The 18,639-nt window shown below is 30.1% G+C and overlaps 4 protein-coding genes across 6 annotated transcripts in view; all 4 read right to left on the bottom strand.

The window, feature by feature from the left end:
• Window positions 1-95: 95 nt before the first annotated feature.
• On the bottom strand, window positions 96-1,776 carry LOC124497427 (zinc finger protein 280A). 2 transcript variants are annotated; one of them, XM_047061082.2, is made up of 5 exons: window positions 1,483-1,776; window positions 1,057-1,357; window positions 803-997; window positions 499-748; window positions 96-441 (listed from the first exon to the last, which is right to left on the bottom strand). In XM_047061082.2, the coding sequence occupies exons 2-5, from the start codon at window positions 1,330-1,332 to the stop codon at window positions 275-277; spliced, it is 888 nt and encodes a 295-aa protein (XP_046917038.1). In that variant the 5' UTR covers window positions 1,333-1,357; window positions 1,483-1,776; the 3' UTR covers window positions 96-274. The 2 variants fall into 2 exon arrangements, with proteins under 2 accessions (XP_046917038.1, XP_075587370.1); XM_075731255.1 differs by having other exon boundaries at window positions 1,057-1,776.
• A 44-nt stretch (window positions 1,777-1,820) lies between these two features.
• LOC124497416 (synaptophysin-like protein 1) lies at window positions 1,821-5,581 on the bottom strand. The gene is made up of 4 exons (XM_047061071.2): window positions 4,567-5,581; window positions 4,347-4,492; window positions 3,728-4,282; window positions 1,821-3,656 (listed from the first exon to the last, which is right to left on the bottom strand). The coding sequence occupies exons 2-4, from the start codon at window positions 4,455-4,457 to the stop codon at window positions 3,369-3,371; spliced, it is 954 nt and encodes a 317-aa protein (XP_046917027.1). The 5' UTR covers window positions 4,458-4,492; window positions 4,567-5,581; the 3' UTR covers window positions 1,821-3,368.
• Window positions 5,582-6,122: 541 nt separating this feature from the next.
• On the bottom strand, window positions 6,123-7,905 carry LOC124497406 (neuronal acetylcholine receptor subunit alpha-3-like). 2 transcript variants are annotated; one of them, XM_075731254.1, is made up of 4 exons: window positions 7,566-7,905; window positions 7,327-7,486; window positions 6,965-7,275; window positions 6,123-6,879 (listed from the first exon to the last, which is right to left on the bottom strand). In XM_075731254.1, exons 2-4 carry the CDS (start codon window positions 7,449-7,451, stop codon window positions 6,200-6,202), a joined length of 1,116 nt encoding a protein of 371 aa, XP_075587369.1. In that variant the 5' UTR covers window positions 7,452-7,486; window positions 7,566-7,905; the 3' UTR covers window positions 6,123-6,199. The 2 variants fall into 2 exon arrangements, with proteins under 2 accessions (XP_075587369.1, XP_046917017.2); XM_047061061.2 differs by having other exon boundaries at window positions 7,327-7,495; window positions 7,570-7,905.
• Window positions 7,906-8,042: 137 nt separating this feature from the next.
• Window positions 8,043-18,639, bottom strand: part of LOC124497375 (glutamate receptor ionotropic, kainate 2-like) — a 36,891-nt gene continuing 26,294 nt past the window's right edge. The window contains exons 5-14 of the mRNA XM_075731253.1: window positions 15,723-16,271; window positions 11,262-11,590; window positions 10,895-11,186; window positions 10,610-10,839; window positions 10,371-10,538; window positions 10,072-10,314; window positions 9,796-10,002; window positions 9,479-9,706; window positions 8,607-9,393; window positions 8,043-8,524 (exon numbers count right to left, since the gene is read on the bottom strand). Of these exons, the coding sequence (XP_075587368.1) occupies window positions 8,109-8,524; window positions 8,607-9,393; window positions 9,479-9,706; window positions 9,796-10,002; window positions 10,072-10,314; window positions 10,371-10,538; window positions 10,610-10,839; window positions 10,895-11,186; window positions 11,262-11,590; window positions 15,723-16,227 (3,405 nt within the window). The 5' untranslated portion in view covers window positions 16,228-16,271 and the 3' untranslated portion in view covers window positions 8,043-8,108. The remainder of the gene's footprint in view (window positions 8,525-8,606; window positions 9,394-9,478; window positions 9,707-9,795; window positions 10,003-10,071; window positions 10,315-10,370; window positions 10,539-10,609; window positions 10,840-10,894; window positions 11,187-11,261; window positions 11,591-15,722; window positions 16,272-18,639) is intronic.

The raw sequence follows: 18,639 nt of genomic DNA, 5'->3' as shown, positions 1-18,639 counted from the left end.
TTCTTGATTTGCGCATCCAAATGATGTTTCCATTACTAATATATGCTGCTACCACTGCATCATATAGCAAGAACACAATAAAATTTCATTCGTTGTTAAACATCTCAAATTTCATAAAATTTATTCAAACCAAATAATCGTTTTTTTTTGAAAATTAATTTTGAGAAAATAACCAGTAAAAAAAGATTGAAAACTTTTTTTTTGTCGCGAAAAAAAGAACAATTTTGTCAATAAAAATATTTCGTTGTTTTTTGCTTGATATTTTACTGTTCTGTTAAATGATTGAACAATTTTGAACAGTTTCCAAACAGATTGTTCCATGATTTTCACCATAAAACAGGCAAGAATTTTCGAGATAATTTTCACGAATAACATCCAATGCATCATCAATATCGGCTTCGGTCATTTGATCTTGGCGAAAGAATCGAATATTGTCCAAGTCTATTTCATTCAAAATGAAAATCATCAATTATTACAAAAATTCACCCAAACACATACCTTTTACTTTGAATTCATACGGATTATGATCCGCTTGCAAATGATAATCAAGTTGATTTTGATGCAAAAATGTTTGCTTACATTTGGCGCAGCTAACCAAATCTTGATCAACATTTAAATGTTTTTTAAAATGTTTCAAAACATTTTCCATTTCATTTTCAATTTGTTCAGGATTCGGAAATTTGATGTTAGCCCATCGATAAAGATCAAACTGGTGCAAACAGAATTGACAAACAATAAGTTGATGAATCTGCAATGAACGAAAGAATGAAAAAGGCGAAAAAACATCCAATTGAAATATTACCAAATCAAAATGCTCAATCAATTGTCGATGAGTGGTGGAACGAAATTGACATTTCGTACAACGATACGGCAATTGTAATTGTTCCTGATTCAATTTTGAATTTCGTCGCAATGTTAGATTCGAATCAAATTCCCGTAGACATTTATCCATGTTGTTTGGATACAGATCTTTATCCGACAACATTTTCATTCGAATCTGTTCGAATAATTAAATGAATGAATGAATGAATGAAATGATATGACCATTTCACTTACCGATTGTTGATGTAATTCGAGCTGATAACGATTGAGAAAAATTTGCAAACAATGACAACATTGATATCGTTTCTTTTCAATTTGATATTTTTGATCCAAATGATCCATCAAATGATGGGTAATTTTGTCCATTACAATCGATCGCGAACAAATAAAACAATTGATTGAATAACCAGGACTTTTTTCACGCAATTCTGCCAATGAATATTCACGTTGAATTTGATCCGATGAATCGATAAGATGAAATTCACGTGTTAAAAATCGTGATGGCCACATTGTCAGTGTTTTTTTTTTCGTTTGCCTGTTGAATGACGAATGAATGAATGAATGAATTGTTGAATAAATTCACAGCAAAAACAATTTGTTTTTTTAATTACTAAATATATATAAAAACTGAAAACTGAAATAGGAAACACACTACCGTACTTTTTGTATGGTATTATGCAGCGAAAAGAAAACAATCGGATGGAAGCACAAAAAGACAAAAAAAATTTATTGAAAATTTTTTTAATTTCAGAAATAATTTCAACACTGACTAAATACAATTTAGATTTCAATTTTTTGTTAAATGCTGAATTCAAATGAGGAATGCTGGGTTGCTGTTATATATATATGCTATGATGCTATGATGATGATGTGGTTAGTATCGAAAGAGAAAAAAATAACAGACAGAAAAAAAAATTGAAATTATGTTTGAATGAAGATGATGTGAACGAATATATCGCGCGATACAATCGATATTTACAACATACAAATAAAATTGATTGAAATTTTTTATTATTCATTCATTCAAATTTTATGATTTAGTTTCTATATAATGGTGATATATAAATAAATAAATAAATAAATAGATAACGAATAATTAACGATAAATGTCTACAATGATTATGATTATGTAGGGAAGATTTTTTTTTATTTTGTTGTTGTTGTTGTTGTTGTTTGAATTTTGTTTGTTTGTGGCAACACATTACATAATGTACAGAATGTGTAAAAATTAGACAAATTACACGAAAGGATACAAAAATGAAATTTTACTAATTGATTGAATCAATCAATCAAAATTGCTGCTGTTGTTTTCATGATCATTTTAGGAAAAAAAGCAAACACGCTAATCCATCTAATTTTACCCGCTTGAACTTGTGTATGTATGTGTGTGGTTGTAGTCCGTTTCGACATTAATGTGGTCAAGTCGTTTTTCTTGATTATATATCATATATCTAATTGGTTTATAGTGAAAAGAAAAAAAGGTACAAGAGGAATAATTTTCATTTGAAACAAAAAAAACAACAACAGAATCAAATTGAATATGATAATTTTGTTTCATATGATGATTTACATATGCAACACATACTCACACACATGACAACAATAAATTATGGATTATGAATAAAAATAAATAAAGGTTGTGTGTGAATTTTATACTGTAAAAACATCTACAATTTGTATTTTGTTTTCATCATCATAAGTAATGTAAATGGGTTTGTGTGTAATATATGTATGCAATTTGTGGATAAAAGAATCAATGTAAAGGTAAATGCAATGGAAAAGATTGTTTTTTGTTTGTTAGAATAAATTCTTATTTTCAAGTGTCTGGAATGTGTTAATCTCATGTGAACAAAGTATGGAAATAGGCAAGATATTATTATTTGAAGGAAAAAAAGAAAGAACAAGAGAGGCGTGACGGTGATTTTGTTTTTGGTGATATTTACCTGTGTGTAGTTCATTATTTTATTGTTAAAACTTAATGATTAGTATTAGTATTAGTATTAATATTTTTCTTAATAAATTAAATTCAACAATCAACAATTTCTTGTGTTTGTTTGGGTTGTTTGGGATAATTGTAACTTCCAACATTGACAACCAGTGGGCGCCATTATTGGTTTCAATTTTTCGTTCCAGTATAATTGATGATGTGAGATATGAACACACACACATGAAATATCCAGAAAAAAACGATAATGTGTGTATGGTTATAGTAATGTAATAATTCTTTGCTTGTTTCTTGAGTAAACGTATTGCTTGCAGAATTCACGTTGATGAGGATAAAATTTCTTGACAATTCTTTTTCGAAAATACACGAACGCACACACACACACACACACAAGATTTTCTATGAACATCTGACAAAAAAACATGCACACGCACACAAACACACGCTGAAAAATATGAAAAATTTTACTATGATGATGATCATATAACAATGTTGATCCAGATGAATTTGAATTTTTAAAAGACGTTGATTTGTTCATTTTTTTTCTGTCACGATGATTCACAAATGCTTGGCGTTTATTTTGCTGTTGTTATTGTTATCATCAATATCCACTTGTACTAAATTGATTCCCTGTTGGTATTTGTCCAATTGTTGTTTGATCACCAAGGTTTGGATAGGCTTGTTGTTGTTGATTTGTTCCAATCGGTTGTGTCATCATACTACCACCACCACCGCCAGCACTCATCATTGGTGGCATACCACCATGAACACCACCAGCACCACCACTACCCATCATCATTGGTTGCATGGTACGTTGATGAAAATGTGTCTCTTTAAATACAAACCAAATAGATGCTCCCCATATGAATAGATTGGCAAAGCCAAATATCTAAACATTATTAACAATTGGATAGATTAGCAATAAATCAATAAAAAATGAAAATGAAAATGAAAACATACCAATGAAATATATAATGACGACCATTTACCCGGAGATTCAGAGAAACAATCATATTCAATATCCTGTATAGTTTGATTACAATGTGGTAATTGTTCAATTAAATAACGTGGCCCAGTATAATGTTTAAGATCCGATACATTAGCAGCCCATGCTGATGCACCAGCTAACCAGAATATGGTGAATATTGCCGTTATAACCAAATCGACAACAGGAAAGAATGGATTATTTTCATAAAGATGCCATAATTTAATATAACCATATAGACAACATATTGTGTATGCAAATGAAAGAATACCGGTTGCAACGAAAAATTGTGCCGATGATGAAAAGTCAATATCAAACATTTTATCTTTCATTTCATCACCATTTTCATTACAGGATTCTAAATATGTCAATTTCGTTTGACTCATATCAAATGGATATTCTACTTGATACGTTGATTTTCGTTGATATCTTACTTGATTTGTTGCCGCTTTACTTTGATAACAAGATATTGTGAATGATGTTTCGGTATCGAATGATGTTGTTATGCTAAATGCTAATATAGCAAATACCTGAAAAGAATTGAGCAAATTTTTTTTAGATTTTTTAATCACACAAAAAAACTCAAAAACTCACCAATTGAATAATGCGAATCATACCACGTGGTTCTTTAATTACACGTGTATTGTATGGTGGCACGTTCATCATACCTGCCGTTCCTGTTGGTTGTTGCAGTTGGGGATCCATGATTTTTAAATTAATTGATTTGTTAATAATATAAGCTAATCACAACAGTGAAAATGAAGAGATTATTTCATTTGAATGAAAACGCCCGAAAAAATTGATTGGTATTTACCAAATGAAAAAACAAATTTGAATAATATTCAGAAGATGAGGATGATGATGACGATTATTGATCGATTGATCGAATTACATCCATACACAAAAATTGGCAGCAAAAAATACGCGAAAACATAAAACACACGCAGAGATTGTTGTTGAAATAAAATCATACGCACACACAGAGAGAACAAGAAAAAAAAAATTTTCAAATCAAATCAATGATGATGATCATTGATTGTTAATTGATCGATTAATCCAACACTCGCATACATAGACACGCACAAACAAAATGATGATGAAACGATTAATGAATAATGTTCAATGGTTTCAGTGGCTGATTTTTTTTATTTTTGAATTAAATTTAAAGTTTAAATTATTAGTTTTGTTTGAATGAGTAAACCAGGAGATGAATTTGTTTGTTGCTTGCAATTCGATAGGCATGCACACACAGTTTTTGAAGAGCAAAAAAAAACAACTACATTTATTTATTGGGTGTTTTTATTTTTAGTTGTAAAAATTGAATCGAATCAAAAATCAAAACAGGAGAAAACATGCAAAACAAAATGCTGATCGATATGTAGAGTAAATATATTTAAATAGTGTGAAAATCGGAAAAAAATCCGAAAAAACATCAATTGATGATGATGGTGAGCTATGAAAACGTTTTCGCGGACGGAGGAACGGTAATCGAACAAAACAAACGCAAAAAAAAAGAATATATAACACTTGCACTTGACTCGTTTTTGGTTTTGTTTGGAACTGGAAAAAAACCAAAAAGCAAAAAGTGAATATGAAAAAGAAGAAATAGTTTGCTCAAATAAGCGCATTCTCCTTTTTGGTGATTTCTTCTCTTCTTTTTCTTCTACATCGTTCCAGGGAAATCATGGAGCGGGTACCCAACCATTGTAATCGTTATATAGTACGAGTTGGTGGTGAGATGGTAGTGGTAATTTGATTACGATTCAAGTGTATCCAGTGAAATTTCCAAGGAGAAAAAAAGAGAAAAGAAAACTTTTGTATAGAAAAATAGATGAAGGATAATTTGATTCGAAAAAAGGAGAAAACCCATAGGGGTGATCATCAGTGAATATCTTCAAAATAAATAAAAACAAACCAAAGAAATAGAAAATCACAACGAGTCGACTCCAAACGAAAAAAATGATTCAATGACGTTCGTTTGAATTGTGAACCGAAAAAATAAAAAAAATAAAATTTTCATCATTTTCAACGCTTGCGTTCCATCATGGATCGAACAGAGAACATTCTGAATATACGATTTGTGTGTGTGTGTGTGTGTGATGATGATGATGATGATGATTGAAAATAAATTATCCGTACGGTCCGATCCGGTATTTTATTAAAATTATACCAGTACATATATAGTGGTTATTTCGGTTTAATATAGCCGTAATTCATATATGTATACCACCAGGCGCTATTTTGAAATATTGATCTGCGTCTACCCGTTTTGCCATTGTGAATTGGCCGTATACGATATTTTCCATTGGTGTGAGAAACAGTAGCCTTTTTCACAATAGCATCTTGAAAAGAATAATTTTTATGCAATTATTGAATGGCGTACACAATTCTTTTTATTCGTACGTGATTTCATAGTCTAATTTTTTGTTCAATGTGTATGTGGGCGTTCAAAATCTATGAAATATAAAGAATATAATCAGGAATATGATCAATAATATACGATCAACGAGTAATACAAATAGAAAATTTTGTTTTCGTTGTTGTTGTTGTTGTTGTTGATTGATAATTGATTGTCGATCATTATCATCATCATTAGCATCATTATCATAAATATCATAATGATTGAATGATTGAATTAATCGCCAATGTAATGCTGGTTCAGTAATATAATTCCATATTTTTTCGGCAATTCGATTTGATTTTGATTCGATTACATTGCTGGCTATTGTAGACCAAAACATTAATGAAGCGTTTGTGATTAACATTGAACCAAGAAATTTTACAAGTTGAGTTGTACCAAACATTGCTGGACCCAATATGTATGATGGATAAAATGATATGAATAGAATGATGAAAAAACTTAGCTGATTCAAGTGAAATCGAATTTTTCGTTTTGGATTTACCAAACTCAACGATATAACATTCAAAATAACCGTGCATATGATTGGAATATTGATTAGATAGGAATACGGTGTTTGACGACGCTGCATAAATATCTTATATTGTACACCGGGAAAAAACATATTTGGACGGCCAGGAATATCACTAACAATTATTGTATCACATGTTGAATTAATTATTTTCCATTCATTATTTGGCCATAAATCCCGTAGATTTATTGATTTAGCTTTTTAAAAGGAGAGACACAGAGGGAAAGAGAGAGAGAGAACAAAAAACCAATCAATAACGCTCAATTAAGTTTTTTCACTTACTAGAAATGTAAAGAGCCAATGCATCGGCTGGATATGACCATGATATAAATATAAGTGAACAACTTTGTTGGTCATATGGCCAATTATAAAGATCTAGCTTACAAAATGATTGCATCCGTAGTAATGGTGACCAAAATATTGTGCCATCATATGTAATAATCAATTCAGTGTGATTAAATTTTTTCATCATATTCGTTGGTTGTATTGAATTGTATAGAATTAAATCCGGTGTGAATACATCATCCATATGAACATTGATTCGTTTTATACCACGAAATTCACTTTTATTCCATTTAAGATATGGATCTGACCTGTGTGACCATTTTATTAATAATAACATTTCATTTGGAAAAAAATCTTACCATTCGATACGAAAATAGCTATGAAAATTGAGTAAACTCTGGCGAGAATCTAGACCAAAATGTAATAAACGCATTTTCATTCGTACACTTATTGGATGTGTATGATTGATTACTGGATGAGCCATTGGATCATAACCATTAAATATTTTATTACGAATTGCTGAAATCACTATTTGTGTGTGTGTGTGTGTGTAAAATATTTTAAATTTTTTATGGTGAAATTGAAAAAAAAGAAATACAAACTTGAATAATCGGAGGAATTGGTGATGGCACTTGTAAATATTGGAAAAATCCACCATAATGATAGAAAGAGCGAAAAATTCATGTTTTTTTTTTTTTTTGATCAATCAATCAAACAATCATGTGAACACTAGAAAAGTCAAATTGTGAATCAAAGTGATGAACGAAAAAATTCATCGAATTTATCCAAATTTTTTTTCTGGAGAGGTGGTTGACATCCAGGATCCAATGACAACAATGATCGAATAGTTCATTGTTCATTTTTCTTTTCAACGTTGATATATAACAGCTGCACGTTTTTTTTAAATCAAACAAAAATTTCATGGATACAAGACAATCATCAACTTGATTTGCCCAAAAAATTATTGTCAAATGATGATTTTTCGATTAACAAAAATCATCTGGAAAAAATAATGATTCCTTTCAAATTTTACCAGGTGATGGCGCCATGAGATTGATTCAAAACTTGAGGGATTGAAAAAAAAATTTGTCACTTTATTTTATTTTCATCTCATTTTTTTTGTCTGTAATTACAATTACAATCAATAAATATGTGTTTGTGATGAATCACTATTATTCAAAATATTGGCATCATCACCCTGGTTTGGATCATTTCGACTTTGTTTTCGTTGTTGTTGCTGTTGCTGCTGTTGATGTTGATGTTGATGATAATGTTGATCCAAAATAATCGATGTGAATGGCGTACGTTGTCGAGATCTTTGTGTCATAAATTCAAGAAATGCAGATATCATTGCTGCTACCAATCCAAGTAATAGCACAACGAATACACCACCAATATTGCCTAAACCTAATGGATTAGCTTTACCATCTTTATTCTTCAATTCATCCGTACAAGTAAGACCAGGACTTTTCCACCATTTATCATAGATCATTTGTAATTCACCATTTTCCTGTAGGCCAAGTATTGATAACGAAATTTTATCTTTCCATTCGGATCCTATTCATACAGGCACACACACACGAAAACATTATCAATTATGTGACAAATAATACGTAAAGGCCGAAATATTAATACGTACCCATTTGTGTTGCGATACCATACCCTTTTGAATCGAGTAGGCCACCAATTTGTACAAGATTGCAATCACGTTGTACCATATAATCGATCATTGTTGATTCCATTAAGAATGCATAATCACCCATCAATACACGTTTACGGCCTTCTTCATAACTTGCGGCGAAATTCTCTGGATGTTTTTCCATAAATTGCCACATTTTCTGATAGATCGGAAATTTAGAATCACGAAAAAAGCTCATCGTACTACTATTACGTAATGTACCATAACGAATTTTTGATTGATGAGCTAAATCTTCTACACTTTCAATTGGTGTTGTAATACGTTCAACAGTTAAGAATGCAGCAAGATTAGCTGTATATGAACTAATTAGGATTAATGTAAAAAACCACCAAATTGCACCAATAATTCGTGTAGACATTGATTTTGGATTCATATCACATCCTTGTTTCATTAGCGTAACCACTGTGAACCAAAATGAATCAGCCAGATTAAATTGATTAATTTTGATTGATTCTGAATCCGGTATACATGGATGTGGATTAATCCATTCATATGGACTAAATCTTGCCACAATGAATAATGTCGAACTAACCAAAACGTAAGCAGCAACAACATAAAGCCAAATATCAACAGCGAGTGGTGACATGAATGAAAATAAACGTGTCGGTGCATGTGTAGGCATTTTGAACAGGATACCGATACCTAAATTCATGTATGGTTTAGTGAAATCGATTACATTTTCACGCGCATAACTTATTGTCAACGGTCCGATTGCTAGGTCAGCTCGCTGAAGTTGCAATAAGAAAAAAAAGAAAAGATTTATGATTGATGTTTAATCATACATTTGTACAAAAAATATTTTGACAACATACTTTATCAATTAATTCACGTACAAGACCATGCCATTCACCGGTCTGTTCGTCGAGTGCACCGAATCTACCATCTTCAACTTCATATAATTCATATGTGAAACCAAGATTTTTAGCAATTGCACTCAGTAGATCAATACAATAACCTTCATATCTTATTGTTTCCATTTGCAGTGGTTTCAATTCAAATGATTTATTACTTGAACGCATTCGACGTATATAGGGCTCCATCTATTTTTGATTGATTGATTATCCAATTTCATCAATTATTAAATGGAAACTTTTTTTACGACAACAAAAAATTTGAAAAAAGTACAAACCTTAACCGTTGTAACACGTAATGTAACATTACGTTGTTTGGATGTCAAAAATGCATCCATATTTGTTATATTCAATAATGAATTACTGTAGAAAAATTCACCAACTTTTTCCAGGCGAAAATTACGCAATTTTAATAATTCCATTCTCATATTATGACGAATGCCTTCTTTAAACATGACTGGACCGGTCATTCCATGGAATGATAGCTTGTCCAAAGTAAAAAAGGAAAAATCGAAAATCAATTTCCGAATAGACAAGAAAAATATCAATAATACCGAATCAATATAATTATATAATGTAAGACCATTATTCCAGGCAGTCTCGTTTGAGCATGATGCAAAACTATTGAGCATTGTTATCGATGATGATGATGATGCTGATTGACGATTCGATTGATTCATTGTTGCTGTCAATGTTGCTGCTGAATGTAATTCGGCTAAATTATGGACAGATTTAAAGAATTGATTTAAACCACGTGCAAATGCATAAACCGAATCAAACATCATTGCAGAGGAAGCCTGTTGAAGATGATTGCAATTGATTGAATAAAATTGGCAAAACAAAAATCTCTTACCTTAATCAAATGATTTTGATGTAATAATTGTCGAGCAATGTCTGGATGATATTTGCTCATCTCTTTCAACATTGATCGTATCATTGGATTGGAATAATCAACAATTCGATAAGCAGTAATATTCACTTCATTATACATGAAATCTTCAAGATCAAATATTTCGAGATCCTAATTTTGATTCAATCAATCAAACAGAAAAAATTAATGAATAACTAAATCAACTAAATAAAAATACTAACAAATGTTGTAAAATGATAATGATAACGATTCTCATTCATCTGTATTTGTAAGATCGCAGTAAAAAAGCTCGGTAAATGTTCATGTGGTATATCGACAACCATTGTATAGATTTCTCGATCACGAAGATCCATCAATGTTTCCCGGAATGAATCCTGTTGTGTTTTACGAAAAAAGAATTGTACATTTTTTGCCAATGGTAATGTTGTTAGCTCTTGGAGGCCAATTAAATCTAGTGGGAAAAAATTTGAAAATTAAAACGAATCACACGCATTAATTTCAATTACTAATATCATCCTCGTAAATGACAGCGATTCTTGTCCAATTTAAAAATGTGATCAATACACGAATTGATTGAGCAACAGAAAACGCTCCTGGATGCAGATTAATGGAAAATTCTTTGCCAATATTTAGATTATGTTTACGTGTTTCCAGATGCGGTATATCTAATGTATCACAAACTGATTGTACATGTACACCGATACGATCATCGGATGGTCCAAATATAGCAACAGCGCCATCATGAATCAATTTACAGGCTTTTTTCGCAGCATGGAAACTATCATCACGTGATATATACTGAATGATGATGATATGAGAGAAAATGAAGAAACAAAAATCAATTCACTGTTCTAATTACATTTTTACACAAACCTCAATATCATAGATCAATGTTGTATTTGGTAAAATATTGCGATCCTTATTAATTCTTTTAACAGCATAACGAAATGCAATTTCAGCTTCATATTCATCATTTTCATTAATATGGCCCAATAATGATGATAAACTTTGTCGATTTGGATTCGTTATTGCTGCTGTCACTGATGATGATTGCGATTGAAATATTGCATTTGCTGCGGCACTTGAGGATGATGATGATAATGATGATGATGATGATTGTATGCTGGAGCTTGGTGTTTTGCTTCCTATGATGTTTGATGATGATACATGGTCATAATTTTCTGGATGATGAAAGATAGCGCCTATGCAAGAGATCAATAAAAAAGTTGCTGATTAGTTATTTAAACTATCGCTAGATGGCCACACATGTATCAAAAAAAACATTTTTAATCATTTCAAATACACACAAATATTTAAAACGACCAAAACTAACAAAATGATCATGATAATATTTGTCTACACTCATCATCATCCTCATCATTGCTAAAATGGCAAAGACCAAAAATAAAACGATCGATTTAATCCATTACTCAAAAGAAAAATAACGCCAACAACAACGACGACGACGATGGAAAGAAAGAAAGAAAAACGATTGATAATGGAATCAAGTGATGAAGATGAAGAAAAATGGATTGAAGATTCATCCATTCATTCACTTTGCTTTGTGATTGTTGTGTGAGCAGAGATTTCTTTTTTCTTCAAATGCATTTTTCATCATTTCATGAAGCAGAAAAAAAATCTTTTCGAACCAAGAAAAAATGTTTCATTTTTTTTGTTTTAAGAGACAAAAATGAAATGAAATTAATTGAAAATAATCATCAACGTCAACAACAACAGAACCAAAAAAAAAATTAGACATCGATTAGTGGATAATATGTTTTTCTGTTTTCTTCACGCAACAACGACGAAAAAAAAACAATCGAAAATGAATAAATTAAATTGGATGAATGGGAAAAAACTCAAGGATTTTTTTTTAAACAAATTAAAAAAATTGATTTTTATATCATTTTAATTTTCGTTTGTTTCATCGTGTGATTTCAATGTTTTGACACAAACAACAAACAACAAACAACGACAACAATCATACTAATTGTCATTGTTTGTTGACAATGACAATGACGATGATATGTCATATTAATGACACATTTTCATGTGACAACAAAAAAAACAGCGTAAAAAGTGGCTCAGATGGTGGTATGTTTTTTTTGTTTTTGTTTTCTGTTTTATTTCTGAATTCTCGTCATTTTTTTTTTCTTTAACAATTCAGTTTCCCGATATTATTATTTTAACCATATGACGAGTGAAGCAGCAGAATAACAACAACAACAAAAAAATGGTGACAGCTAAAAAAAGTGATGATTTAATGATAATGACAAAAGCAATTATTCATTTCCTCATCATCATCATCACTGGAATCAAATGAGCATTCATTGTAAATCATTATCAATTCTGTGTGCTGTCTGTGTGTCATTATCATTGAATCGACATTGACAGAATCGGATATTTATATTTATTTATTGAATGAATGAATGAAAATAATAATAATAATATATAGGGTGATAATAGTCAAAAAGAGTTGTGATGATGATTGGTTTGATTCACCAGCAAAAAAAAAAAAAAAATAATAATAACCAACCATTTCCTATGTTGTTGTTGTTGTTATTGTCGTTGTATTCCCGACCGGATTGTATGATGATGATTGTGAATGGGAATAAAACGTTCTTTGTAAAAAAAAACAAAAGAAAAAAATGGATACAAATGATGACAACCCAAGTTACATACACGCTGTGGAAAAAATAGAGACAAAAGGATTTTTTGTTTTGGAATTCTTGAATGTGGTGGACAGAATTTGAAAAATAACTAGATTGTAGAATCTATTTCGATCTTGTTTTTTTTTTCTATTTCACTGTATTTTGAAATGATGATTTGATGAATGTGCAATAACAAAACAACAAAATTCCAGTTTAGAATCTAGAGAGAAAGGAAACCAGAAATACAACCAACAGACATACAGATAGACATTAAAGTGTGTGTGTGTGTGTGTGTGTGTGTTTCTTGCCCAAAAATCAATGAAAAGCAAAAATCGTTTTTTTTCTGGCTGGAAAAGGAAATCAGAATACAGACCCATAACCAGAGAATAAAATGAAAACAAAAACAAAGCCAAACATCAAAACGAAGATGTATTTTTTGTTTTGTTTTATTGATTTATTGATCCAAAAGCGGCGACCATTATACAAACACGCACATCACCCGACTTATAAAGATTATTGTTTCAATAATTTTCTCTTCATTTTCATTTGAAAATTTAAAAAAGAATAAAAATTTGCAAAAAAAAATTACAACAAACACTATGAATCATTTGGAAAAATTGTCAAGAATTGTGACCATTTCGATTATCATTCATCGATATTGATGTAAAACATAGGCCTAAGTGTATGATTGGATGTTTTGCATCCAACAATGACATCAACGACAACAAAATAAAATCGAAAAAAAAATCAAATATTATATTCCTCTGAAAATGATTATATGGATGGGGATGTGGGTGGAAAATATAGTCAATCATCATCATCATCATCATCATTCAAACAATAACAACAATGACGAAAAAACGACCGATAAACGATTCGCGTTTTTTTCTTTTTTTTTATTCAAAGAGTTTTTTTTCGTTCAAATTTTTCATCCATTGTTTTTGTTATTGTTGTTGTTCACCCTACATCCATCAATAAATGATGGATGAAATCGATTTTGATTTTTTTTTCGTAATTTTTTTCTATGGTATTACTTTCACCATGCACAGGCTGGACCAATCGATGCTAATAATATTATGATGATGATGAAAATAATGTTGTTATTGCAATGGCGATGAGAGAGAAAGAGAGAGAAAAAAAAATTGATCCATGATGATGATGATTATGATGAAAATGGCCATCATTCGCTTCAGCAATAGCAACAAAATTATCTGAATTTCTGAATTTTCGATTTTCGATTTTTTCCACAATTCTCAATCCATCACACACACACACACACACACACACACACACACACACACACACACACACACACACACACACACACAAACCAAAATTTTCTGTTTGTGTTTTATCAATCACAAACAGAAAATTGATCGAACAAGATAGAGGTCAGATTTAGTGAAACATTTTTAATTTTTTTAGCGAAAAATAATGGAATGATGAGAAAAAAAAATTCCATTTCCATTTCAAGAGAAAATCATGAACAGAATCTTGAAACAAGCAAGCACAAAAAGGCACAAACAACAAACAAAATAGATACACTCAAGAGACAGAAGAATAAAAGAAGAATATACGAATTGTAGAAAATCTCATCAAATCAAGAGATCATCAAATCGAATTAATGCAAACAAACAAAAAAAAAGACGACGAAAATGACGGCATGATGACAATGAGAAAGGAATCGACTTTTTTTTTATTCGCAAATGATAATAATGATGATGCAAATAATAACATTTACAACAACAACAACAACAACAATGAGAACATTGTGGTATTATTTTCTGAAAAGAAAATTCATTGAGTAACGATGATGTGAATGTGCAAAAAAAAAGAAATAATAAGATTGGAAATGAAATGACTAAAGAAGAAGAAGATATGATATGATATGATATGATATGACTCTCATCTATAAGAAAAAAAAAGAAAAAGTGATAGACATTGCAATAATGAGTAAAAGAATGAAAATTGACAATCAAGTAGTGAATGAATCTAGAGCTAAGAAAAAAATACGAAGCCGGATATCCTGACTATATCCGGCATCTTTTTATATTCTGGATTTTATTTTCTCTTTATCACAAATTTGATGTCTATAGTCTCTCGTTCTCTCTTTGTTGTTGATGTTAATATCTTATACGATCGATAATTATAATGGACATCATCATCATCATCATCATCATGATTATTTTGAGTTCGGGGTCAGTTTATCCACTATTGAACATTTTCACATCAAGTTTATTCATTCCTTTTTTTTCTTATGAATCACATTCTTCGATATTTTTGCCTCGTTGGTAATCTGATTGATTAATTATTATAAGAATTTCATTCCAATCGATATAATGTATCAATAATTATAAGAAAGAAGTGTACAATTCACAGTAACTAAAAACAAAACCAAAAAAAAAACTCAACATTTCCAGATCAAAGATCAAATGATGTTCATTTCATGTGTTAGTCATAGATCCCATTAGTAATGAACAAATGAACAAGATCAATATTGACAGAAGCAAAAAAAAAGAGAAAATTTGCTATTGGAAACACAAAAGAGAAAGATTTAATCAATGTTGATTTATGTAATTATTATCAACATTGAAATGTTGATAATAATAATAATTTAATTTATATTACATATGTCAATCGAATCGAAAATCGAAAATTGAGAATTGATAATTGTAATACATACCAATTTTAGCGACTGATGGTGCCATATACGATGATGATGATGACGATGATGATGAAATAGGATAATGATGTTGATGAATATTGAATGATTGGAGCTGTTGTTGTTGTTGTTGTTGATGTTGTTGTTGTTGTTGATGTTGTATATTGTTGACAAATGGAATATGATATGCTTGCTGTTGTTGAATTGTTTGTTGACAATTTACATAATTGATCATTGTGATTGTCAATAATAAAAAAAATTGCCATATTTTCTGCTGAATTATCGATTGTTGTTGTCGTCTTCGTCTTCGTTTGTGATAATTGATTATTAGGATCGATTGATCTAAATGATGGTGATGATGATGAAAATGATTGGTCATCATCCATTTTTGGTAATGATGATGATGAGGATGATGATGGATTGATTTTGAACATTTTTCAATATTATCCAACAATGTTATTTTATAGATTTTTTCAAATAAAATCTGAATATTTGCTATGAAAAATTCAACTATTGCAATCATCATCTAAACATTTCGAGATATTATTTTTTGCTAATTTTTTCTCCAATCTGCAAATATTCAAAAGATAGAAAAAGGAAAAAAAATCAATTAGTTCAATATTCGAGAATTAATAGAAATCAAAAAAATCATCATTTTATTTGGTTATTAAGATTAAAACACAAGTTTTCTCTGCGAAATGGAAATGTTTAATGTTTGCTTCTTCTTTTTTTCGAATGAACGATGAAAATAATGATAATAAAAAACCGAAACCGGTAATCCGCTTACGGATTACGTTATTGAGAAATTGTTATTATTGTTGCTGACTCTCATTGATTCAAGAAAAAAATAATAAAGAGAGAAAAAAACAACAGAAAAGATCCAGATGCTACTCGATTTTTGTTCTGCCGTATATCAAAAACCATAATAATACTAATGCATTGCTACACACACACACACAAAAACGAATTATTAGTATTTATATTTACTATCCATAATGCAATTTATATCGGATTGGAATATCATCATTTTCGCTAAAGGTTCCTTGATCCTTGAGTATTTTATTCTTTGTCTAATGAATCGTAATTTCAGAATTCTTTAAGACTTTTATTATTCTTCTCTTTCTTTAATCATATGAACTAATAATAGTAATAACCATCATCGTGTGTGTGTAGTTTTGGATCCATTAATAAAGGTTGGTCTAGTTTGTTAGTTTGAAATTATCTTTTAATATATAATTCTCAATGGATCAAATTTTTTTTCATTTTTTTTTGGATCACTAAACCAAAAACAAAAACTCTTTCAATTGTGAGAAAAATATTTGCATTATATTCGGTTTGTGGATATACAAATACAAATATAATTCCAAATTTACCACGCACACACACGCACACATATCAAAAATTAAAAGATTTTTCATGTTTGTGTAATGATGATAATCGAAATAACACTTGAAAAATCTGGTAATTTTTTTTCTTGCTATATGAATAGATCATTAGATTTTTCTTGTTTTTTGAAATTTATAAATAAATAAACGTTTTTAGTATTTTGTCGAATTAAATAACAAGAAAAGAAAGGAAAAGAATAAACAAAAATCATCATTTAATTTAATGATAGTGTTGTGCGTGTATTCGGGCGAAAAATAGAAAATTTAGCTTTAAAACAGAAATTAATAGAAAAAAATTTTTTTAGAGAAAATAAAATAAAATAAAATCTGCCTCTTGAAACCCGAAAAGCTTAGATAATATGAATTCTGGGAATTTGAGAATCTTAAAGAATTAGAAAATATGGTCCATAGAGAATAAAATGAGTGTGAGTGAAAGTGGAAATGAATGGATCACGATTTGGATCAAATACAGATATCACGTTATGATCAAATTATCTGAATTGTATAGCCACACATACGAAAGAGGATTGATTCTGTTATTGAAACTGTAACTTTTTTTCGTTTTTCTTCGATCTAAACTGCCCATCATCCAACAACAACCACAGAAAAAAAATTACGTGACAAAATATTTCTCACGTCTATTTTTCGTCTTCGATTATGTCGATGATTCTCAATTCTCAATGAAAATATCAAAAAAAAAAACGACGACGACAACAAAATACTCAAAAATGTATGTGTGGAAAAAAAGATATTTGCATGGAAAAATATCAAAACTGCTAAAAAATGTTGTAATTGGTCATGGACATTCAAAAGGAATGAAAATTAAATTAACGCAGTTGTGAAAACATCAATTTTCATTACTATTTGGATGGAAAAAATTCTCCATTTTTTACAGATTCAAATGACAATGTGTCAAATCATTCAATCACACATACAAAGAGAGAGAGAGAGAGAGAATTGGACGATGACACATTTCTACGAATTTATCATGATCATTATTATTTGTTTCTTTTGTTTGGCACAAATTCGGAACCAACCCAGAAACGAAAAAACAGACACGCAAAACAATTTTGTCAGAAAAAAATCCAAGTACCGATCTACAACACATATTATAGCTAATAATAGTTGTCAATACAGCATTTCTGGTTCAATTCTGTTGATGTTGTTGGTGTTCCAGGATCGGCACATATAAAATTGTATATTTTTATGGCCATATTTCTGTGTTGTTGTGGTTTACAGATTTTTTTTCTTCATCTATCTATTTCTAACGTAATCGTTTGATCGTTGTCAAAATATGTCTGTGTTTCACATATGTTGTTGTTGCCAATAAAATCCGAACAAACGAGGAGAGTAGAGAAAAATGTTTGTTTCTTTCAATTTCAAAAATATTTTGAAATCAATGAAAAAAAACAGCCAACAAATGAATGAAAAAAATGATCAATCGATTTTAGTCATGAAAAACCACCATCAAGTTTTCATCGTTTTTTTTTCTTTCTTCATTTTTCTCATGGCCTCAAATTCTAAAATTCGACAGATATAACATCCGGACAATA

The sequence above is a fragment of the Dermatophagoides farinae genome, chromosome 5, assembly GCF_024713945.1.
Source record: "Dermatophagoides farinae isolate YC_2012a chromosome 5, ASM2471394v1, whole genome shotgun sequence".
NCBI lineage: Eukaryota > Metazoa > Arthropoda > Arachnida > Sarcoptiformes > Pyroglyphidae > Dermatophagoides > Dermatophagoides farinae.
The sequence above is the reverse complement of the archived record's forward strand: the minus strand, read 5'-3'. Positions and strand labels throughout refer to the sequence as shown.

Bases quoted from the DNA above. Each gene is read 5' to 3' on its own strand.
- LOC124497427 (XM_075731255.1), bottom strand. From the start codon at position 1,332: ATGTGGCCATCACGATTTTTAACACGTGAATTTCATCTTATCGATTCA. The intron at 998-1,056 runs GTAAGTGAAATG...TTATTCGAACAG, and splicing joins TCGAATTACATCAACAATCG to ATTCGAATGAAAATGTTGTC. The intron at 749-802 runs GTAATATTTCAA...CGTTCATTGCAG, and splicing joins TGATTGAGCATTTTGATTTG to ATTCATCAACTTATTGTTTG.
- LOC124497416 (XM_047061071.2), bottom strand. From the start codon at position 4,457: ATGGATCCCCAACTGCAACAACCAACAGGAACGGCAGGTATGATGAAC. The intron at 4,283-4,346 runs GTGAGTTTTTGA...AATTCTTTTCAG, and splicing joins TGATTCGCATTATTCAATTG to GTATTTGCTATATTAGCATT. The intron at 3,657-3,727 runs GTATGTTTTCAT...AATAATGTTTAG, and splicing joins CGTCATTATATATTTCATTG to ATATTTGGCTTTGCCAATCT.
- LOC124497406 (XM_047061061.2), bottom strand. From the start codon at position 7,651: ATGAATTTTTCGCTCTTTCTATCATTATGGTGGATTTTTCCAATATTT. The intron at 7,276-7,326 runs GTAAGATTTTTT...ATGGTCACACAG, and splicing joins AGCTATTTTCGTATCGAATG to GTCAGATCCATATCTTAAAT. The intron at 6,880-6,964 runs GTAAGTGAAAAA...CCTTTTAAAAAG, and splicing joins ATTGGCTCTTTACATTTCTA to CTAAATCAATAAATCTACGG.